The sequence below is a fragment of the Pipra filicauda genome, unplaced genomic scaffold (assembly GCF_003945595.2).
Source record: "Pipra filicauda isolate LSUMZ 115617 unplaced genomic scaffold, ASM394559v2 scaffold137_size4652046_pilon, whole genome shotgun sequence".
NCBI lineage: Eukaryota > Metazoa > Chordata > Aves > Passeriformes > Pipridae > Pipra > Pipra filicauda.
In genome coordinates, this window is record NW_024103851.1 from 1,994,541 (window position 1) to 2,019,440 (window position 24,900).

The 24,900-nt window shown below is 38.5% G+C and overlaps 1 protein-coding gene across 2 annotated transcripts in view; it reads left to right on the forward strand.

The window, feature by feature from the left end:
* Nucleotides 1–24,900, forward strand: part of TPK1 (thiamin pyrophosphokinase 1) — a 306,395-nt gene that overhangs the window by 218,604 nt on the left and 62,891 nt on the right. For both annotated transcript variants that reach the window (XM_027715024.2, XM_027715028.2), the window contains one exon: nucleotides 19,259–19,370. In XM_027715024.2, the coding sequence (XP_027570825.1) occupies nucleotides 19,259–19,370 (112 nt within the window). The remainder of the gene's footprint in view (nucleotides 1–19,258; nucleotides 19,371–24,900) is intronic.

Sequence of the window (24,900 nt, forward strand, 5' to 3'; positions counted from 1 at the left end):
CATGCACTATGGGGAGATGAGTGATTCAGAAAATATGCAATATAATTTCAGGTAATACTCAATGTATTTACCTCTGATCTTTGAATTTAGGGAAAGAGGCTAGTTATTCACAAAACCCTTCTGCTTTTGGGAAGTGGCAAAAGATACGTGTCATGTGTGATTGTTTATGTACACAAACTTCCCAGTAGAAAACACAGTACTAGTTGTCCAGAGGTTTACTTTGTGACTGACATTACTTTCAGTGATACCTGGAACAGTTCATAAGAATATATGATAGGCAAATGTTTACTTGAAGCTCTTTCTGGTTCTTCTAATTTTGGAAACAAACATAAATTCTGGCTACGTAGACATTTCATGGAACATGCAAATGAGGTATATGAAGTGTGAAAATATTTAAATCCTACCAATACACCTATGTGTATTGACACAAAGTACACACTTACAGGAAAGAAAAAGAGTAGGCATCAAAGCTGTGCTCCAAAGTGCTTGGTATTTAAAACAAACTCTCCAAACTTGGAGTGAATTTAAGGCTACCTCAGCTGCCAATATCAGGAAACACACTGGTGTTTTTAACTTCACCCATTAGTAGTTTAAGATGCAATATCCTGAAAGCAGGCTTGCTGCTTTGAGCATGAAACTTTAACTACTGGCACATTTCTTTTTGATGTATCTGCAGTAACTCTAGGTTAGGGGTAATAACTCAAGTTTAAGTTTTGTTAGATCTTGATTTCTCTATGTTTTCTGGGATTAAAAAAAAAAAAAAAGTGAAAAAATCTGTAGGTTTTTTTTTTTTTTAGTTTGTTGAGAAAATCAGTAGCTCCTCTGATGAAAACTGCCTACCAATTACACATTGTGAGGCAAAATTTAAGGATTGCGCAGTTGATAACTGCAAAGACAGCAGGTGGAAAAGGGCATAACCAATGAAGCAGCTAGAAATTTTGATGTATGGAAAATTAACCTCTTTGCAAAACAGAACCACCACTAAGTTTATAGCTGGAATTCCCAGATGCTGATGGGCCATCAGAGACAGAGCTGTCTCTTATGAGTGATGTGTAAACTGAAGACAATCCATCATCTCAGGAAATTGCAGGGCAGTCGTGTTAATACAGGTGTTGTTTCAGTTTCAGCAGCTGCAGCTGTTTAAAGAAATGAAAGAAAGGCTCATACATCCAGCAGATAGGCAAAGAGGCTGTATAGGAACAATAAGACGCAGATGTACATTTTATTTTTGTGAACAGAAATCTGGAACACTGACATTTTCTCACTTTCTTTCTGTTCTATTAATTTAATCTAGAACTAAAAATAGATGTATGTGTTTTCCATAGATATTTCTCCTGTGATGGTCTAAAAGCAGGTTTCTCTGGTGAATCACATTTTGCAGTAGTAGAAAACCAAAACTGTATTTTAGCATTGAAGATTTCAGAAAAGCTTAGATTTAAGGTTGGATCTGAACTTTTTGATTGTTCCATATCTGATTTTGTCTTCCCTTGCACATGGCTGTAACCATTTCCTAAGAGAAAAATGTGTTTCTTTCTAGAACAAATCAGTATCATGTATATTGTTTTTGAAATAAAGAAACATGTATGGTTATAATTCAGGAGGAAAGTGGAGGGTAGAAGTTTAGTAAACAATCGATTTATTATTTGATCTGATTATTTATTAGTTCCTTAGTTAAAACTGGCATGTAGGGAGTGCAGAGCAATAGTAATTTTATTATTTAAAGCTATATACACGCTTTGTGTGAATAGAATGGTTATTTTTTTACAACATCTTAGTAGCCATGCCCATAATAATTTTGAGAGGAACCAGCTCATGCAGTGAAGAGATTGCAGATCTAACAACATACTACTGTTGGGTTTTCCCTGCATCAGTATATTTTTGGTTTTTACTTTATTTTATAGCTAAAGAATAGTTTACATGAAGAGGATGAGAAAAGATCAAATGGAGCAGAAATACAAAATATGAATTATGCTTATTAACTTGCAAGCAGATCACAAAATGTCACTGTTTTTAAATTTGGTGTTGAGAAGGTTAAATTTCAGTTTGGAAGGGGTGGGAGGTGCTGTTTGCTGCTTCTAATTCTGTCAAATGGTTAGCCTTAATCATCTCTGGCAATGGCAGACCTGTCTTTGGAAATACCCTGAGCAGGATCCTTAACCAACAGCTTCTCGAAAGGATGTTTTCTTCCTTGCCAGAGAGTGACAGGTCCTTTCACACAGCCAGAACCAAATTGTTTGAATCCAGAATTTTATCTGGCATCCTCTGAGCCAATATTTTTTGTATAGAGTTAAAAAGTAAAATCTTTGCAGTTGTTCATTTCTCCATTGTATTCTAATAGATAACTATTCAAGAAAAATTTATCCTGAGCTGACCTCTTTTTGCATGACTGTTTTCTCTAAAATGTACTAAGATAAACCACAGTATTCATAGAGTGGATCATGCCACTGTACAGCATTTTAAAATTGTTGCCAAGGACAACATAAGTTGTTTCAAGACATCAAGAATCTGCTTTCCTAAATCTTGCTGAATGTAAATTTGCCACTTTCTTTGGAGACAGATCATGTTGCCCGGTAACTACTGTTGCCTTTGTCTTAGACCTCCTTCTTCTCCAGACCCTGTGTCTATGACAAAAAGCAGTGCAGACCAGTAGAAGGAGGTTCTTAGGGCTGAAACACTTTGTGATGTCTGATGTCCACACTGTACACTTTCCAGAGTGTTTTATTTCAGACTAGTCTGGGTCTGCGATTCTATGAATGCTCATTAGTGAGTGGAGTGCTTTAGGGCTCCTTCTGAAGAGCATCTTCCAGTTTAATTTTGTCCTGAAGGAATTTGCTGTGCATGCTCCAGCTCACTGTGAGTCAAAGTGTGGAGACAGTCCACAGTATTTAAAAAAAAAAAAAAAAAAACAAAACCATACAACATAACAACTTTCCCTGGTCTGAAATAAAATATCATGCTAAAAACACTATGAATTGTCAATAGTAAAAGCCTACTAGTATATATGTTCCTATTTTACAGCTTTAAACTCTTTAAGTTTTCCCTCATTTTATACATATAGGTATATTTTATTTCAATTTCTTATAATCCCCAGTAGATTTTTTTTTTTCTGTATGGAAATTACTTCCATGATTTCAGCTTGCCCCTCCTTCATTTCAGCTCTAATTTTTTGTCTTGTCCTCCACTACTGGATTCAAAGTTACCTATATGTTGCTGAAGTCTCTGGCAGATGTCTTTGTCTGACCTGAGTGCTCCTTAGCACCTGTCAGCCTTCTTTCTTATTCTTATTTAAATTCTCAAAAGCTTTATCATTTTTGTTTGCCAGCAGTTTCACTCCAGTTGGATAGAAGTTCTGCTGGCCCAAAACTTCTGATGCCCCAGTAAAACTCTGCTTTAAATTCTCTAGTTGTACTTAACACAGTCAAGTGTGACACTTCTGCTGTCTAGCTATGTTTGCATTTGCAATGGGAAGCATTTTAGACATCTGAATTCTTCATTCTTTTCTTTTTTTTTTTTCCCTACATGAAATCTAAGTGCCAGCTTGCAGTTAGCCTGACATAAAACAGATGGGGGAAACAACTGCTTTTCCAGTTTGACCACCAAAAGATAATTTAGGTAAAATTGAAGGTTTCTGGATTTTACTTAAAATTTAGCATGGCACTTAAAGCCCAAGTGCGACAACAGATATCCTGATGCACATATGTATTTTGATGGGCTTTTACAGTATCTTTACCAACAGACAAGGAAAGGATTTGAATGACAGAAAATCAAAACCCACAGGGTTATGACACTCTCTTGGCATACTCAGGACCTCTGGGGAACCTGGTCCTGGTGGCTGAGAGCAAATAGTGAAATGGTTTCCTCTCCAACCACTAGTGATAAAAGTGGTGACTCATTTTCATCAGAAGTAATGTTTTCTTGAAGTTAACAGAAAACACTTATTTCAAGAATTTATTAGTCTTTGAGGCTGATAAGTTGCTGTCCTGAAACTACCTAAGAAAAGCAAAGGAGAGAACAAGAAATGGAGGAAAACAGGATGTACAAATGTAGAAAGCAGACCCGAATTGTATTTTTTTTATTCCTTGTATCCCAAAAAGACAAGTTGCAATCTTTTGGTCTAAAGCGGAGATGAAAGAACATACAATTGTATTGTCCACACAAGGGCAAAATTAATACTAACATATTTCATCTTATATGTAATCTCAGATTTTACTTCTGATGAACTTCATTTAAAAAAAAATACTGAGACATTACTCATATTAATTATTTGAAATGACACAATTTTGGGGTCTCAACAATGTACACTTTCTAAATTAAACTCAAATATCAAAAGTAATGTAGATAGTAACATATTGTAGAATATATAGAAGCCTGCAGCACGAGCTGAATGAAACAATGTATTACCCAACTTTTTTGGCATTAACTATGCTAAAGCAAAACCAAATGAGCTTACCATATTTATTATTTAAATAGTCATTCACAAAGTGTCCATATAAAACCTCCTGGTGTATTTCATCCACTCTAGATATTCAGTAATTATCTAAGCAAGTGGTCCTTAAGTAGCTAACAAGGATCTTGTGACTATTTAACATTAAATAAAACCAATTCATTGAATCAATGTTATTGTGGATAGGTGCTTCATTAGAGTAATATCAGGTTAGAGAGGGGTTGTGTTCCATTCACTTCCAAAAGAAATCTGAAGTGCCTGGTTTATTGTCTGTTAAAAAAAACATACTGTTTTCCCCCAGTAGTGAGGGTGAATTACATTTTAAAACAGTATATGTTTCTGTCTTTCTCTTGAAAGGATTTTAAAAATCTGATGTGCTTAATATTTCTTGGCCATATTGACTAACCAATATAGTCTTGACCAAAGTTTAAAACTCTGCATTTGTCTCCATTTGGTTCCTTGCTAAAAAACCCCAAAACACCCCAGAAGAAATGGATGATTTATCTGGAGAGATTCTGTTGATAATTAAGCTGGCTGTCTGGTTTTGTCCTGCCACTATGCTTGGCCCTATAGCTAGAACACATGGCTAATTATATATGTTCAGCCCTTCTAAAGGGCTGTCCAGGGACTGTTGACTATTTACTGTTTGGAGAGACATCCATTGAAAGGTTTTATACTGCCATGGTGATTGACGGTTACATCTCAGTTCCTGCCTTGTAGGGTTTTAATTTTTGTTTTAAATGGGAAGGTTGCTCTATGTTTGTGCAGAGTCCAGCCTGTGACAGGAGTTGTTGGAGCTCATCTCAGTCACAGAAATGCAAAGGCTTCCTGATGATGGTGCGATGTCCCTGACTCTCACAGTGATGTAAGGCAGCCAACAGCGGCCCATGAACCCATACAGAAATGTTTCTCTCTCCAGTATGGAGAAATGAGGAATGAGTCAGGAATGAGTCTGAACTTTCCCCCAAAACCTTCTTAAAGAAACAGCCATGAAAGTGGTTAGTTTTTTAATTGGAGGGTTAAATGATTGTCCTTCCAGTGAACCATTGTAGGCTGCTTTACAGTTGGTCTCAAGTCATGGATGTTAAAAAGCAGATTCCTAAGTTTTCACTGAGAGCTTTTGGAGATGAGGGAAGACTAAGACCCATACTGGAAAAATATTTCAAAAGAGTTTCATATCCTGAGCTTCTTGTTTGCAAGAAACAGGGTAGAGTAGTAGTCTCTGCTTACCCTGATTCTGGAAAGGGTCCCTCTGTAAATCCTGTATGTGAACATGAGTGCACATGGGCTGCTTATTTTGAACCAGCAATACTCATTGCTGCCTGTTTCAAAGTCCAAGATGCCTTTGTTGAAATTTAGTTGATCAAATCAAGGTTGTAATACATTCCAGATAGTTTTAAACCTGATCTTCTGAAATAAGTCAGAAGAAACTTGAGAGTAATGAACCTTTTTTTGTTTTCTCAGTTCTGTTATTTTATGCAGTCCTCACAGAATCAATTCTGATTTAGTTGTCTATTAATTAAAACAAAACAAAAAAAAAGGTTTCAAGTGGTTTGGGGAGAAAAGTTCTACTTCAAAACTTTGTTTCTCATTAGACATTTTCAGATCACACTGAGCTAAATAGTTTCTGGATACCTCTCCTTCGAAGATAGGCTGAGAGTTGGTATTTTTCAGCTCTCCCTGGAGAAGGCTTTGGGGAGACTTTTTTGCACCATTTTCAAAATATGAGGGGTCTTATAAGAAAGATGGAGAGACCGAGGCCTGTCATGACAGGACAAGGGATGATGGTTTAAAATGAAAGGGGGGAGATTTAGATTTTTTCCCTAAAAAGATATCCCTGAAGATATGAACAAATAGACAGACAGATACATTCACAGACACCCACACTTAGTTGTACTTATATAAGGAAGATGACTATTCTTGTAAATAACTCTCAATTCATATATGCTCCTATAAAATTTGGCTGAAATGTGCATAAGCATGTAGGAAAGCTGAGCAAATGAATATACCTGTATTTAATTCATCATAATGTACAATTGAAACTGAGGAGGTAAGTGTATAATATTTGAGGATCCAAAATGAACAGTAGGAAATAGACACCTAATTTTCAGTGTCTCTACTGTTGGAGATTTGACAGGCACCTTTTCCCCTACCTATTGCCAAGACACTAGCTAGTTCTTTTAAAACCAGACAAAAATGCACCTTCAAATTTCTTTTTGTACTATGTGTAGGCCTAGAGATTTGTTGAAGACAATGTATTTTTTATTAGCAGAAATTTTCCCTTGGTCAAGCAGGATTGTTAAAGAACACCTAGGCAAACTTGACATCCACAAGTCTATGGGCCCTGACAGGATGCATCCACGAGTGCTGAAAGAGCTGGTAGACACTGTAGTGATCATCTTTGAAAACTCCTGGTGATCAGGAGGGGTGCCTGAGGGCTAGAACTACGCAAATGCCATGCTGGTTTTCAAAAAAGGCAAGAAGGAGGACCCAGGGAACTATGGACCGGTCAGTCTTATCTCAATCAGGAAAGGTGTTGTAGAGCCTCATTCTGGAGGCCATTTCTATACACATGGATGCAAGAAGGTGATCAGAACTAGTCAACAAAGATTCACTAAAGGGAAATCATGTTTGACCAAGCTGATTGCCTTCTACAATGAAACAGCTACCTGGATGGATGAAGGGAGAGCAGTGTACATCAATCTCAGCAAAGGTTTTGACACTGTCTCTCATAACACCCTCAAAGGCAAAGTCTGGAAGTGTGGACAGGATGAGTGGACAATGAGGTGGGTTGAGATCTGGCTGAGTAGCAAATCCTAGAGGGTCGTAATCAGTGGCACAGGGTCTAGTTGAGGCCTGTCACAAGAGTTGTCCCCCAAGGTTCAGTACTGGCACAGTATTGTTTAACTTGTGCATCAATGACTTGGATGAAGGGGCACATGCCTCCTCAGCAAGTTCCCTGATGACACAAAGCTGGGAGGAGTGGCCCTCCGGAAGGGTCTCAGTAGGTTGGAGAGACAGGCAGAGAAGAGCTGTCTGAAATTCAACAAAGGCAAATGCAGGATCCTGTACCTGGAGAGGTGTAACCCCATGCACCAGTACAGGCTGGAAGGCAGCTCTGCGAAGGACCTAGGGGTCCTGGTGGACAACAAGCTGTCCATGAGCCAGCAGTGTGTACTTGTGGCCAAGAAGCCAATGGTATCCTGGGCTGTATTAGGAAGAGAGTTGACAGCAGGTCAAGGGAGGTGATCCAGCCTCAGTCCTGGTGAGGCCTCACCTGGAATGCTGTGTCCAGTTCTGGGCTCCTCAGTACAAAACAGGCATGGAGCTCCTGGAGCAACTTTCTAGTGGAGGGCTATGAATAGGATTAAGGGACTGGAGCACCTGTCTTAAAGGAAAGGCTGAGGGAGGTGGGCCTGTTCAGTCTCAAGAAGAGACAACTGAGAGAGACCGTATCAACATCTGTAAGTATCTGAACGGTGTCAAGCTGTTGGAGCCAGGCTCTGCTCAGTGGTGCAAACCAATAGGACAAGAGGCAATAGGCAGAAACTGATGTACAGGAATTTCCACCTGAATATGGGGAAGAACTTCTTTACTGTGTGAGTGACTGAGCACTGGAACAGATTGCCTAGAGAGGTTATGGAGTCTCCCTCACTGGAGATATTCAAGAACTATCTGGATACAATCCTGTGCAATGTGCTCTGGGATAACCCTGCTTGAGCAAGGAGATTGGGCCACTGTGATCCTTTCCAACCTTATCTATTTCGTGATCCTGTGAGAAGTTCTGGTCTGCAAAATTCTACTGCCTTGTTGCTAGTAATGTTTTGAGGCAAGTAATAGGATTTTAATTCTCAAATCTTAGATGGCTTGATTGCAGTTCTCTACTAGTACTAGCCCAAAGGCATCTCATTTCATGAGGCAAAAGTAGCCGTGAAATCATATGCTTTCCAAGAGGGAGAAGTAACTAGAGAAGATTAGAAAGGCAAGAAATCTAGTATGCAGGAGTAATGCACCTAATTCCATAAACAATTGGATTGCATATTATTTAAGTTTATTACTACTTTAAAAACTTGAAATTGATGGTTTAGCTTTTAGATTTTCTAAGTATTTGGCCATATGTTTTCTTTCTTGATTGTCTTTGTTTCTATTTGATACTTTTGTATTTTATTCTTCTATCTCATTAATACAGGCTACAAATAGGTTTGACCTAGCAAGTTTCTGTTTTATAGGAGGGTTCAGCTCCTTTTTCAGAAGATGCATCCTGACTTTCTATTGTGTAAAACAGCCTGAAAATTTTTGTATACAGAAAATGCAATATTTATGAATCAAACAGTCTAAATAGGCAATATTACTTGTTTCAGCCTTTCTGCTTTTGTAAGGGTGAGCTGTGTATAGTTTTAACAGCAACCTGTCATCCTGCTGACCCTTATTTTACGCTTTTATGTCAGTGGTTTACATCTTGCATTATGCTACTTTGTATTTGGTATATACTTGTTCTAGTGTGGTCCATAGTTTCATGGGTTCAAATTCTAGTTTGTTCCCAAACAATAAATTTAAATAATTTCATAGAGTACAATAGAATAATAGATCAGCTGGAAGGGACCCACAACAAGGATTTAGTCCAACTACTTGACTACTTCAGTACTGACCAAAAGTTAAAGAATAGCTTTAAGGGCAGCATCCGAATGCCTCTTAAACACTGAGGCACAGGGCATCAACCACCTCTACAGAAAGTCTGTTCCAGGGTGTGCTGGTTTAAGGGTAAACCGGCAGGAGAAATGAACCCAACTCAAAAGAGAGATTGTAAGTCAGAATAACAATTTAATAAATATAATACAATAAATACAATTATACAGACAAGCAATTGGTTTTAACCCACAAAACCCAAATGTATAACCCAGCACCCTGGGGCATGAACAGAGTGGTGTTCGTTGGGCCCCCCTCTCCCCGTGCCGAGCCCCACCTGGTCCCCCTGAGTCCAAAGTAAAAGGAGAGGGAAAACCTGTTGATGAGAGTGCTGTTGCAGTCCAGTCAAGGGTGATGATCTCAGTCTGGTTGAGAGTGGTGGTCACAGTCCTCTGGATCCCACGAGTGGTACCAGAAGTCCCAAGACCCCAAGATTATATATCCTCAGGTTCAGGCAGGAATGCCCACTACCTCCCTCAGGGCAGGAAGTTCCATAGTGGGTGTGATTGCAGGAGCATCCTCCTATCTCACAGGCCTCTTAACACCCAGCTTATAGCCTGAGGGGTCAGGCGTGCTCTGGGCAGCTGCTGTAAATGGTTTGTTGTTAACAGTTTCTGGGAAATGGCATGGAAGGGTATAGAATACAGTTTTGGGTTACACCCACACAGTGATGAGCTAGTCCCAGATGTTCTAACTAGGACACAGGGTTTGACCACCCTCTGGGTAAAGAAATGTTTCCTCATGTCAAATCAACCCCCCCCCCAATGCATGCAGCTGTGAGCCATTCCCAGATCTCCTGACACTGAGTACCAGGGAGAAGAACTCAGCATTTTCCTCTCCACTTCCCCTCCTCAGGAAGCTGTAGAGAGCAGTGAGGTCACCCCTCAGTCTCCTTCTCTCCAAACCAGACAAATTAAGTGCCCTCAGCCCCTCCTCAGAGGACATGTCTGCTGGCCCCTTTACCAGCCTTGATGCCCTTTTTGAGAGAGGCATCAAGTACCTTCGCATCCTTCTTAAATTGAACTACACACACTACTCAAGGTGAGGCTGCACCAGCACTAAATACAGAGTGTGATTATCCAATCACCTTTTTTCACTGGCTAGTGATGCTGTGTTTGATGCACCCCAGGATGTGGTTTGCCCCTTGGCTTCCAGGGCACACACTGCTGACTCCCACTGAGCCTTTTCCTAACCAGCACCCTCAGACCACTTTCTACAGGGCTGCTCTTCAGCCACTCCTCTCCCAGTTTAGTCACACGTCCGATGTTACTCAATCCCAGTTGCAGAATCAGGCATTTGGTCTTGATGATTGTGTTGTCCTTTAAATACCTTTCAATAGCACCCAGTAGAATCTTCTCCATAATTCTTCCAGGTACTGAGGTTAGACTAGCAGGTCTGTAGTTTCTTGGAGCTTCCTTCAAGCCCTTCTTGTAAATCAGAATAGTGTTGGCTAGTTTACAGTCAGTGGGGACCTAACCAGGCTCCCAAGATCTTTCTAGATGTTTGAGGGGGGTCCTGCCAGAGTATCTGGTGCCTCCCTCATTACTCCAGCATTAATCCCATCAGGCCCTATAGACTTAAAAAAAACCTAAAAAAACAAAACAAAAACAAACAAAAAGCAAAAACAACAACAACAAAAAAGGACATTAATGGCTCTGTTTCTTCATCCCTGTTTTTCAGGTGACCATCTTCAACAAGTATTGGTCGAATGTTTTCCTTGGACCTCCTCTTGCAATTAACATGCTTGAAAAAGCCTTTCTTGCTTGATGCAACACTGGCCAATTTCATCTCTAGTAGAGCTTTGGCCCTTTTTGTCTTCCTTGTGCATATGTGAACCACAGTTCTGTAACATTCTGCAAAGCCTGACCTTGCTTCCAGAGATCATGCAGTTTATTTTTCCTCCTGAGTTCCAAGAGGAATTCCCTGCTCAGCCAAGTCTTCTGCTTGCTTGACTTCTGACACAATGGGTTTTACTGCTCCAGTGCTTTTAAAAGATGATTCTTAAAAAATGACCAGCACTTGTGAACCCGTGAGCCCTCAAAAGCAGATTCCTTGAGTAGCTAAAAGTTTGGTCTCTTAAAATCCAGGTTGACCTTTTTTTTTTCTTATTGTACCAAATTTTATTACTCAGCCATTTCATGCTAAGGCTGAGTATGCTTCAGCATGTTGATAATTTTTAATACTTATTTGGGGAATATAAGAGGTCCTCCACATAGGTCTAAGGTAAATGCCACATGGGCTTTTTGTTCTTTCATTGTCTGCTATACAATACAATTTCTTCTGCCTTTTGGTATTTTAAATAAAGCTACAATTCTTTTGGGATGCTCCCTCAGAATTATAACTGTGGTGACATATGGGGTGCTGGAAAGATGCATTCAGCATTCAAATTCTTGTGAGAAAAGATACCAGGCTGACTGTGTTTGTTTATGGTAAGAAATCACTGTCAAATATTTAGGACTCAAGTTGGCCTACTTTGAATGCTTTTAGTGTGCTTGTGCATATTCCTCTCATATTGATCTTCATCACTGGTCTACTCTGGCCTCAAATCGGGAGGCCTGGAGACACACCATCTATAACGCAGCTGTCTCCTTTGAGAACACACGCAGGATCACTCTTGAGGAAAAAAGGCAACGCAGAAATAACCGTATATTGCAGAATACACCATCTAAGGAGTCTTTCTGCTGTGCCTTTTGCAATCGGATATGTCTGTCACGTATTGGCCTCATAAGCCACCAGCGTGCCTGTAGCAAATGCAGATAGAGCCTTCCCAGATCTTCGTTCGCGAAGCCTAGCCATGATGATGATGCATATTCCTCTGTATTCTGAGTGCCAAACCTGTCACTGATACCAGTGATGACATGGGTACAGTTCCCATTGAAATGCAAGAGAACTGAAGCTATATTCATTACAAAAGGCTATTGCAAATAAACTTCACACCCCTATCCAAGTGTGACTTATAAATGAGGAAAGTGGAGTTCAGGGCAGTATAGTATTCTGTTTCCCCACCAATCCAATAATGGATTTTTGTGTGGACTGTGATTTCCGACTGACTACTGACCTATACAAGAAAAAGGGAAGAAGGCTGAAAAAAAAAAAGGAGAAAAAGTTCTTTATTTGAATAGCCAGCTTGAAGTTTCTTTAATTATATTTGTTCTTCCTGACCTGAGGAACACATCTTTGAATTTCACAGGTGTAGAGAGAAGCAGTCAGTCATTGCTAGTGCAAGATCTCGGGTATAACACTTCTTCAAAGCCTGCTGTTATAAAACAGAAGCTATTTTCCTGTCTACTGAAAATAGATATGGTTTCTTATCCTAGGTCAATGAATATCTTTATATCAGCAAATTATTTCTTCCTGTAACAGAGTTCAAGAAAGTGCAAAATTTTTTCCAAAGTTCATTCTTTGCTACTTCAAGCCTCTATCTTTCTTGCTTAGAGGTATATGAAAGTAACAGTTGGAAATGAGAGGGAGAAAGGAGCATTTGTGGGATTCCACCACTCAATGAAAAGAATTCCGTTAATAAGTTTGTTGGCACTGAAGAAATCATAGAGGCCAGGCTTTTATGAAGCCCCTAATCCTAACATGAAAACCCCAAATATGAAGCCAGTTCTACTAAAAGGATGGTGGTATATAAGAGGATTCGTGGGCTCATGATTTGCTGCATTGTATAACATATAAAAAAGCAAGGGCATCCTATGGACGTAGATTGAGAAGTACAAGAAACTAAAAGGTGTTGGCCAGCAGCCTATTGATCATTCTTCTTAATTATGCAGTACAGAAGATTTCCAAGTGAGATTTTGGAGGAGGAAAGCTTCAGAGATTTGCAAGTTTGTCTGGGAAGACTCCTGAGAACAGATAAACAGATTTGAATTCTGTGTATTCTTATCTTACATAGCATAAAGGTGCCTTCCAGAAACACTTAGTAATTCAGTGAAGAAGAAATTATTCCTTGCCACAAGTTAGGTGAACAATACCGTCTTCTAAATTAACTCCCATACTTCTCTAATACCCAGGAAAATAAGAGAATGAAGTCTAGATAGAAGGGATCCTAGGGACTCTTCCCCTCTAGAAATGCACAAAAGAGAATGGGCAGTGACACTAAATTTATTATGAACTGATGGATAATGAGAAGGATTATGCTGTATTTTTTATCACTTGGGAATTACAGGGTATTAGTACCCTTAGTGAAGGCCCCTCTAGGCTGACAATTTAACTGCAACATTGCATAATAATTATACAGGCAATATGAAATCTTCAGCAGCTTGTCTACTTTTCACTCCTATCTGCAATCTATTATACTCTGTAGTCTCGTAAATGGATTTATAGAAAATGGTTCCGATTTTTTTAAGGCATCACTAAAAATGCTAATTAAACCTATAATGATGTGCCTGCTGAGGATAAGGCATCAAATGCACAAGCTCAAGGATAAAATGTCACACTGGGCCAGTCTACGACTTACTTGAATGTAGAGAAGGACCAGTAAATTTTTGATTATCGTTGGTGCGTTCTCCGTTTGTGGTGTATTTTACATTGATTTCTGGACAACTGGAGAAAATATTGTGAAATTTCATTTCCAAGTGGGAAGCTTCAACAGAATGAGTTTTTCTTTTGGATGGTGTTTAGAGTAGAACAAGAGTTAGTATTTATGACATTTGTCAATCTTTAAGATATGTCTGTGTCTTTAAAAGTAGCTTTTGTATTCCCAGATATCTTTTTAGCTTGATAAAATGTTTTCATCCCTTCATTTGTGTGCATGTTACCAGTGTCTACACTGCTGGCAGTTTTAACTTTAACATTTTTTGCATTTATGATGGCTGGGGTTTTGTCACTCCTATAGACTGGACTGCAGAAGATAGAGTTGTTTTACAGGCTCATGCTGCAACAAGTGATGGACAGTCAAGGGATTCACTCACTGTGCTCAGTAAAACATAGCCTCGCTATTACATGAGGAATGTACTCTCAGGAGGGTTTTACCAGGACTGTATGTAAGATGTTCATGTGTGAATGTGTGAAACTGGAATCATTTCCTCTGTGAATAATTTGTACATTAGATATACAGTGGCAACCACTTCAACAAATAACCTCAGGGTATAGTAAATCTCTTCTGTTTAGTAGCACTCACCTCCACAGGAATTTCCTTCTGTACCCTTGACATAAACTGGTTTGAAGCACATGTGTTCATTAATTGGATCTAATAATGATTATAATATATTCTTTCTCTCCTGCCTGGGAATTTATTCACTATAAAGCCATTTTTTATGAACTGCTTCTCCTGAAGGATAGCCTTGGTAAGGCTCTGTCTTGAAAGTAGCTGATATACTGAAGTCTATCCATTTCAATGCAGGAACACTAAAAACATTTGATAGTAGGGATTGGCAAGATTGGGTCCAATAGTTTTCAATATTATTTTGAAGAATAATAAATTTGCTGGTTTTTCTATACGTGTTTAAGCAGTCATTGATATGACAGGCAAGAGCTTTTAAACTTCCTAGTTTTTGCTGGAACTGTAACTACTTTTGTTTTCAGCAACAACAAAAAGCCTGATTTGCTCAGAAAATGTTCTTTGAATAGCATTCATGTAATCGCAACTTGGCACTATGTGTATTTGTGTGAAAAGACAATTGATGATATTTTAGGGTTATAATAAAATGGCTCTTCTTAAGCACATCCTTTTAGAAAATTGGCTGTATTTATCTTGCTCAGAATCTCAGCCTAAAAGCTTTTATTATTGTTAAGTCAAGCTCCTGCACAACTAATGATTAGTAGAAATATTTCTGGAACAACTGATATTTGATTTTAAACGTAAATGTTCTCGGCTTTGTTTCATACTTGTTCCTTTTCTCCTCCTCCTCTCTTCTGCAGTCTTTAGTGATTGTGTTGATTTCCACCCATTCCCCAAATCTTTTATCTATATACAATTTTCTGCACCCAGATGTTTATGTACTAAAACAAACTGTGGTTTTTGCTTTTTCCCTGGGTAACACTATGACATCTGTATTTAGTTTTCTGCTGCTGTTGTTGCTTTCAAGTGTGTGCTGCCATCTATGGAGTAATCAAGGAAATAAAGCTGCTATAAAAAAGATGCTTTATCGAAAGATCATGGAAAACAGGATCTAGCTAGCAGAGGAGGTATTGTAGAGCAGTTGGCCAAATCTCAAGAAATCCTGTTTCTCTGTAGTCCCAGATCTCACAGCACGTACAGGTGACAGTATACCTTTTAGAAAATCAGTGATTTCTTATATTATACTAGAGAAACTATCAGGGCAGCCTGAAGATCAGAATGAGATTGCTTTGCCCTCTAATCAGGTAACTCATTCTTTTTCCTTCCCCGTTACCTTTCACATATCCTAGTTCTTCAGCAGTTTCCAAGATCTACTTACAATGTCTTTCTTCACTTGTTTTTTAAAGCTTAATTTTAGTTCCTTATTCTTCCCCAGCATCTTGTTAACTCGTCTGCGTACAGTTTCAGCCTGCCAAGCTCCAAGTTTCCCTCCTTCAGATCCCTTTAGAATGCAGTACTGAAGATCAGCCCTCATTCCCTCTTCTCTTTCATAACTTTTTGTTGCTTGATGTCTATTTTAGAGTGTACATTTATTGCAGCACATTTATTCAAGTTGGTCTGAAAAGCACTTGGAGGAGTAATTTTCTGTGTACTGGGATATCTATATACGCAGAGAAGCTATCAGCTTTTATCTTGATACTGTTCATGTGCTTTTCAGCTTGAAAATTTTTTACTAAGGATTTTAGCATCTTACCACCTTGAATGGGGTTAGGTATATGAGTTCCCAGCAATCAGACTTCTATTCATTTCAGTTAGGAGATGTGACAAAGAACAACTATGTCTTTAGGTCTTTCCTCAGTGAAAACAGTGTTCGAGTGGGTGTATATTTAACCACTACTGCTTAAATGCCTTTTATAACACAAGGCATTAGAATCAAAAGGAAAAGTTTAACCTATGTGGATGAAGAATTCTTAAAAATATCTTCTGACATTTTCCTCTTATTGCTGAACTCAGAAATTGATCTTATTTTCCAGCATCAGAGACAAAATGAAGGAAAAAAATCAATGCTGAAGATTGATCAATGTTTTTCAAAACTGACTTAATAAGATAAGAATCAATGCAGCTGTATTATTTGCCGTTCTTTTATCACCAGGAATTACCATTCAAACATGGTAATATTTGATTCCTAAGTTAAATGTGAAAATATTTCAGTTATCTCCTACAGAGGAAAAAAACTTAAGGAGGAATTTATTTAGTCAAACTTTGGTTTTCTTTTTAAACCTAGTTTTAGAACTTTGAGTTCTGCAGAAACTGAAAACAGTTTGATATTTTAAGTGTCAGTATATAATTGTTCCTTTAATCACACAGACTTAAATAGAACAAATTATTACTTGTATTTGCAAATCAGAAGCTCTGATCCTCCCTTCCTCCTGCAAATATCAGTTCCATCTTGCTTGGTTGAGAGATCTGTACTCAAAAATTTGAAGATAAGCTTGGGCACTGACTTTCCCCCATGGCAGGCTCACAGTGCTTTGAATTTAGAGTACTGTGCAAATGCATTGACTGGTGAACCTTTTTTGTCAAAAATTAGTAGGTTACTTGGAATTCTTTTGTTTGGGTTTTTTCCCAATGTGCATTCCCTTTTCTGCCACCACTATCCCCAGTAATATTAAGAACCCTTATTGACTTATAAAAAGAGAAGTCTTAAAAACTGACTTCTATTAAATTAGTGGAGTAATCCCTAAGACATAAATTTGTCCTAACAGTTCAGAGGGGTTTTTTTAAAAAATAATTTGCATTTCAATATTTCAGTTCCTGTTTACCTGCTGCCCTGAGTTAGCCCTTTGGGTTCCCAGTTTGCAAAACACAACTGAGTGCTAGAAAATGTCCTTTTAGGGAAGAAAGTTAATGTTCTCACATAATCACTGAAACACTGAACTGGAATTTTAGGGAGGTACTAGACATTGAAAGACTCCTGATAAAATCCTAGATATTGGTGAACCTCTGGTATTGTTTAAAGATTTATTTCATGAGCGTAGGAAGACAACTTTCTGCATAAATTTCCATTGAATTGTTTCCTTATCTATAAGCTGGGTGAGAATGTCATGAAATAGGAAATGCAAACCTCATAGTAGTTGGACATAGATTTTGAGAACACACAACTTAATCAGGTTCTCTGTGGGGCCAGCTACTTTTACATCTACTTTTCTTATTCCCTTACTAATAGATAAATATGGTGAGTTTGCTCCTCTCCTAGAGTAGCTCTGAGCAGCAATATTCATTGGAAATAGACAGTCCCACCCCTTCATCTCTCCTTCATTATCAGCTTCATTACAGACAATATTTGCAATCGTATAACAAGAGAGCTTGTACTTGAACCTCTCCCTTTCCTCCTCCCTCTGTGCTGTGAGAGAGAAGTAGCATGGCATATTGCATAGCTAAAAGGTTATCAAGCCTGAATTTGTTACACCTCTGAATTTGGCAGGCAAGCATTCAAAACCACTACAGATATACACGGCTCATCACCACATGAAGCTGGACACCCTGAGAAGACAGATGATATTGGATTGGTTTTCTTGTTGCTCTGCAAACAATCAAATAGGCTTAAGCTATGCAATCTGATACTCTCTAATTGACAGCTTTTCCAAGGTTCATTTGTTAACTGAGAGCATGACATGTATTGAAGTTGTTTCTTCATAAGGCATTTGGCATTAACGGGAGAAGTTGTTGAACGCCTCAGATATCATGTCTCAGCAATAAAATATTTTGCCTCCAGTTTTGACTTTCTAACTGGTGACTTGTATTTGCAAGAGCATGTGAAATGAGCATATGACAGGACAAGGCACGAGAAAAAAAGCTTAAATACATTTTCCTTAGAAAATTTGTGAGACAGTGTTTTTTGCTGCTTGGGACATTTACTTGATTTTTACGATTCAACTGGGTTTTTTTGCTCTTGGTATAAAACCTTGGTTTCTTGTTTAACAAATTACTCACTGAATACTCATTTGGTTTCAGAGAGTCCTTTTATTTTGGTATATTTATAAATAGGCATATATGATTTTATTTATAGTGGTGAAGAATTTGTGTAAAAGACATGCTCAAGAGTTTGACTTGCCCATGCATCCACAAGCAAATAAAATAAACCCTTAAAGATTCTTAAGGTTCCCCCAGATGAAACCCATGTTTATTTGAAAGAATAAATTATCTGTGTAGAAGAGACCAGAGATGGTTTCTTCACTGATCTTGTCACTACTTGGCATTTGCTGTTTTCTTGTAGCTAGTTTCCATAAACACCTCCTTAGTTTCTTAGAACACATACTGTGCCAGAACTATAACACTCAGCACTTTTTTTTTTCATTCTGTAAAAGATTTCCTCTATCTACTCTTCCTTGCAACTGTTCATATGCTGATACCTGGCAAGATGTTCACACAGGGTCTATAAGTGCTAATTAAGAGCTTTGTCACAAATCCATCATCATTAATAGCTGTTGTTTCTCCCATGAACTGTAGAGTTACAAGATAGATTTATCTTAGGTGTACAAAAAATTTTCTTATTTCAGTTTTTGTTCTTTCTCATTGTAAGCATGTTACTTTAAACATCTAGGCTAATTTCTCTAGCACCTAGTTGAGTTTCTGCACATATTTGTCCTTCTGGGAAGAGTACATGCCTGGGGAAGTACATGAAATTTTACAGATGTTGTCAAAATAATGAAGGAGTTTCAGTGGCACTTTGACTAGCATTGTTTAGGAAGTGAAACACAGCTGTTTAGATGAGGAAAAAATGAATTAATGGATCAGGATGCCTTCGTTTCATGGGAATAAAGAGCCTAGCTTTGACAGAAGCGTCTATTCAAAAAATGATAGGAAAGAATGCACAAAGCCAGACTCTGCTTAGAAAAACCTAGAAGCAAACCAGAAAGCCCTGAGGTCTGGAACCTAAGCACACATCTCTCCACCCTCTGTAAACATTAATGGCCTGAGTTCCTGCTGCAATGAAATATTCCTGAGCTCTTGGGGGACATTCTGGACCTGTCTCCATCTAAGTCCTTTCTATTTTATTTGCAAGGTCTGTTAGCAGGTTTGGGTGCCTGGCAAGCATTGACTCCAGAGGCCCTTCTGTCTTGCAGGGCAAGCACAAGCTGCGTGTGGACACAGGACTGGAAGGCACCTGGTGTGGCCTCATCCCCATTGGGAACTCCTGCGAGAGCGTGACCACGACAGGCCTGAAGTGGAACCTCAGTAAGTCAGATGCCTCTGGGACGGTGGGTTTGATGTGGTCCTAACCATACATTTACGCCAGCATCACCAGTGCTGAAGGGCCTTACAAGTTTGAAGGTGGAGCCTGGCGTTGAATCTCTGCCAGACCATTTTTTTTCTTAGAAATGAAGGGGCTTTTACAAAAAGAGAAGAGAAATATGTTTAAACCTGAGATATCAGGCAGAAACATGTTTTCCATTTGGGAGTCATTGTGCTCTTCAAATAGAACATTTGTTGAGGTCATGATACATTACCATCTTGATACATTACCCTCCAGGGAGGAGAAGCCACGAGTGTCTAAACTTCTGTTTATAAGCCATAAAGTTACAACAGACAAATAATAATGTGATACAGATTATTAAAGCTTCCTCACTTCTCCTGAACTGCTTCATGTATATTGTCTGTTTGTCAACTCTGAATTAATACATCTCTTTTCTTATTTTAAAGTGGAAAAAAGGTGCATTTGATCTAGAACCAGGGACATTTATCTGTAAAAAAAGAAGGTTTCATGATTAAAAAAAAAATTGAAGCAACCTTCATCCTCCTGCCCCTTCCTCCTGTACTGAGTCATTCAGGATGTATTTACAGAGGAAAGTAATGGGATATTTTCAATAAAGATTCATTAAAACTTAAGGGGGAGGAAAGCAGTAATTGAGAGGCTCTGGTCTCACAGTCTGACATGATCAGGCTTTAGACCCATCCCATGTAGAAAGGGCATACAGTTCTCACAGTTTGCAATGCAGTGCCTTTGCTGGCTAAAATCTGAGTTTGACCCACCATGCCAGGCAGCAGAACACCTGCTAGTCCAGGGAACTTCTTACTCCACTGCGAGCTTGAACATGTGCAATTAAGATGGTGGTAGCTCAATAATGATAAAATATATAAATATGGCATTAATTTTGGGATGTGAGAGAATTGCCAGATGAAGAGATACCAGGCTAGCAACGCTTTTGTCCTTTAAAACTAGATTGGAAGAGCTGACTATATTGTATAAGGGACATTCTTTTAATTTGAAAAAGTGTCAGATATTTTCACTTGTACTTATAAGTACAATTGACAAATAAGGTTCTGAATCTGCATCTGTTCATCTCCTGTTATGCAGCAAATTTTGTGGCCCATTGCACTGAGACACTAATTTCTCAGAAAATGTTCTACCTGCCATGGTGAGGGGAAAAAAGCTCAAGCCAACGTCATGTTAATGAAGGAAGCATCTCTGATGTCATATTGCAAAAGGCTATAGGCTACTGTGTGGATCAGAATGTGGTAGATGCTGTGAGGCTACAGCCTTTCTTGTGGTTTTTACTATTAGTTTAAAATGCCGGTTTTTAGATACATCAGAAATTTCTTGAGCTTAATGACAAAAATTTCATCGGATTTACAAGGTGCTCATTAGAAAGACAGTAATTTTAAAGATGGTCTGTTTGCTCCCACAAATGACATGGCTTTGTGGCTTTGTTAATAGAAAATTATGATTGCCTGGTCTGCTGAAGCTATGGAAAAAGGGATTGCTAGTCTAGCTGTGCCAGATGAAAGAGGGCACAGAGGGGATATGCAATGGCAGCAAAGGTTTTTCCTATCTAGGGTTGGGTTGAGATATCAGTTTCTTCAATGTTGGTCATTCTAGTTGTGCTGTAGTAAACTTCTTCAGGTTTCTTAGAGACATAACTAAATGTGGACCTATGGGGAATTTTATTACACTTAATTTCATCTTTTTTTTTTTTTCTTTTTTGGGGGGGACAAAAAAGTATTTAAAAAACTGTTTCCTACTTGTTTCATGTTAACACTACACCATCATCTATGCTTCTCCCCACCCTTGTTACTGTCTCCAGGAGGAAAGAGAACAGACTTTTACAGTATTTTCCTTAGTGATGTGTACAGTGTGTCCAATTACAGGCTATGCTTTCAGACTCAGTATTCATGTTTCTCACAGGTCATAGTTCCTTCATTTATTTCTCCATTTTAATCACAGATGTATGTATAGAGAGATATATAAAACCAAACAATTATCTGGTCTTCCTTGTAGATATTCAATCTGTCTGAGACATCAAGGTCATTACAACCTGAAACTACTCTCTTGCCCAACTGACTAGAGCTAACCTTTACTCATCCAAATACAGAATAACCTTGGAATAATGTTATTGTTCAGATAGTGATAAAAAAAAATAAAGTGCAGTTGCATTTCCCAAAAGGGAAACCAATTGCTCAAACACAGCATATGGTTAGTAGAGACTTGGTTGGGTTTTTTCCACTGGAAAGTAGGACCTACATTCAGATAGCTTAAGTTTGATATTAGCTTCCATTGTGTTAATGACTTCTATGCTGCCTGTAGTTTTGCAGTTATTTTTAAAAATATTAGTCCTCCTGTGAATTGTGATGGAGAAGCAAAGGCTCACCTGGGAAGAAAAGGGAATAAGAAGATAGTGAAGTGTGATGTGGATGTCAGCCTTGCTGCTGATGGCTGGCAGTGGCAGAGCTTTCCCTATTCATTCTTTAATGGCACTCTGAGCACACACCTTCATAAACCTCAGTAAATAAAAACATTTGGCTATAAATTCATTTTCATGTGTAAATCATAGAAGAAATGTTAAGCCAAATATGACATGAGAGGCCTATTCCTCCAGTTTGTTATGGAATTAATTGGATGTGACCTGGCATGTTTGATTTTAAAAGTCATTTTTGAGTCCTCAGAATATTTAAGTATCCAGACAGTAAACTAATTACAGGATTTTAGTTCAAACACAGATGCATTAGGTGAGAGGGGAGCCCTCATTTTTGCGAACAAAAATTTCCAGCAAATTAAAATTCAAGTAAGACTGCAGTACAAGAAAGAGCTGGCTTTGTATTAAGCTTTTTTATGTTTAACATTAATTTCTGTCTGAGCATATCTAGATTACTCTGCTGATTAAAATTTGTAAAACCTTCAACAGGTAGTCAAATATTATCTGTGTCCAGTCTACAGGTGCTGTCTTAAGACTTTATAGATTCAAAGACAAGGATAAATACCTAGGATAGAAGGTGTACTGAGGTTAAGAGTAGGCTACCAAAGGTCTCATTTCAATGGCTGAATTAGATAAACCTGAAATCTGTAAATTATTCTGCCATCAGAGAAATTACAATGTCTTTTAATATTGCAGAATTCAGTATTTTTTGTATGTCCGTTTGAGAATGCAGCATGTATGCATACTTTTATGCATGCTTATCTTAGTTATTTGGTAGCACTTGTGACAAACAGAATTTTCATTTATTTTAGTTCTCATCTTATGTGTGAAAGAACTTGGAGAAGAAGGTGGAAAATTGATTAGAGAAAATATTTTTATCCATACTTGCTATTGTGTAGCAGACACTCAGAACACATTATAAACATATTCTTTCCAATCCCAAAGGCATACAGATCTTTTCTCTATTAAAATCTGATTTACAGCACAGGAATCAGATAATGCTTTATCTGATTTGACTCACCTGGCTGCTTGCTGATAACAGCTCTCATGTCTAATAAATAAATAACCAAAAATCCAATAATGCCAGAATTACCCAGCATTCTTCATTAGGTCCTCAGCGGTGCTTTCATGGAAGGTAAATAAGAATGAAGGTAGAAATCAGCTCCACTTTTCATCAAAGAATAGGTTGGAGAGTAATGGTAGGATTTTTTTAGGAAATGGTTCCTTTTCTAGGAAATTAGTTTAGAAAATAATCTTGCCAACTAATTTATGCTTCATCCCTATGACCTTTGATATGTTGTATGACATACCTGTTCTGAAAATGCCAGCATATATGTGCATACATATATATAAACACTGTGTGTATGTGATTGTGCTTTCCAGGTAATTCTCATGCAGATTTGCTTCTTTAGGCAGGAAGTTAAATTGCTGTAAAATGCTACCATTCAACAGAGTGCTACTATCATTTCACTTTAAAAGGCAATAACAATAACAACAGGAACAAGACCTTTCTCTAACTGTAGCAGCAGAACATCCACTGACTACTAATGCCACAGGTAGACAAACAGGATCCAAAATCTTTTTGATGCTGTTTACATTGTTGGAAAAATTGAAATGTTTGCACTGTTTTATGGCATTGGGGTTTTCTTGACATTGCATTGTAGATGGAAAAAAAGAGACTACAGAAGCAGTGGAGGGTTGTGTTTTAGGGGAATACAGAGTCTAAAAGATGAAAGAAAATGAGTAACTCCTTAAAAAAAAAAGTCAGATGCTAAGGGACTGTTCTTGGAAAGGCTATAAATTAAGATGGACAGATCAGATATCTGTGTGCTAGTGAAGCTGTTTGTGTAAGCACTCTGTAGCCTATTTCATAACTGAAATAGTTTATATCTCACATTTTGCTACCCAAGTTCATTCTGACTGAGGCAAACTAAGCGGCACTTCTGGGAATCGCTCTGTTTTCGGTGGGAGAGTAAATATTTTCAGAGCCGGATTCCATTCTCCTCTGCTTTCTTCTCCTTTCCTCCCTTCTCATGTTCTTCACTGGTAGAAGATATATTATCAGTGATGTACTTTTTCACTTATTCATTGCTGCTCTAAGACTCTGGGTAGGGTGGGGTGGACAGAAATGGTGCTGCTGATCCAGAAGCATTGGGTGGCTTTGACCTTTGGTGAGCTGTTTGCCCACACTCCTACGCTGCTGTCGGCCTTCCAGGATCACATCATTTATTACAAGGCAAAGACTGCTGAAATACTTTTCCAATGAAGCAGATGTTCTGATCGTGACAGCCTGGCATCCTACTGGTTTACGGAAAGTCAGCAAAAGCAATGAGTGCATTGCTTAGCATTGCAGTAGATGATTTTGAACCACAAAGACCTTTGGTCTACATTAAAGGACTGATGAGCACTGAGCTCAGTTGTGCTGGGCCCCTAAACCTGTATTTGAATTTTTTCTGAACAGCAGCTTGAAAACTCAGTCAGGCTTTGTGAAGAGGCTTGAAATGGGGATTTGTGGTCACGCATTCAGTTCATTTTCACATATTTCAATAAATGTTTGGAATTAGTAGGAGACAGATTTGGTTCCAGCTCCTCTTTACTGAAGTAGCAGGGTCCTGGCATCCAGTTTGGAAAGGGTTCTTTAAGATGATAAACAGATATGCTTTTCCAGATCCACTATTGGGGCGACATTACTACTGTAGGTCTCCACTTATGGAAAGATTCATGTGAGTACCTTAGCTCTGAAGTAGCTCAAACCACTTCCAGTGGTTAGTTTAGCCCAGCTGGAAGGCTGTCTTTAATGGGATATAGGTAGTGTATATGTGATCTGTCCATGCAGCAGTAATAGGCAGTAATTGCCAGGGAGAGATAGGAAGAAAAAAATCTCAGAGAGACTGCTCCAGCACAGCTGTACACAGAGTAGATGACTCTCCAAAACCTGAGTAATACCATCCTGAAGTAAACTGAACATACACAGAATCAAAATATCCTGAGTTGGAAGGAAACCACTGGGATTATCAAGTCCAATTCCTGGCCCTAAAAAGAACAACACAATCACACCATGTGCCTGAAAGCAT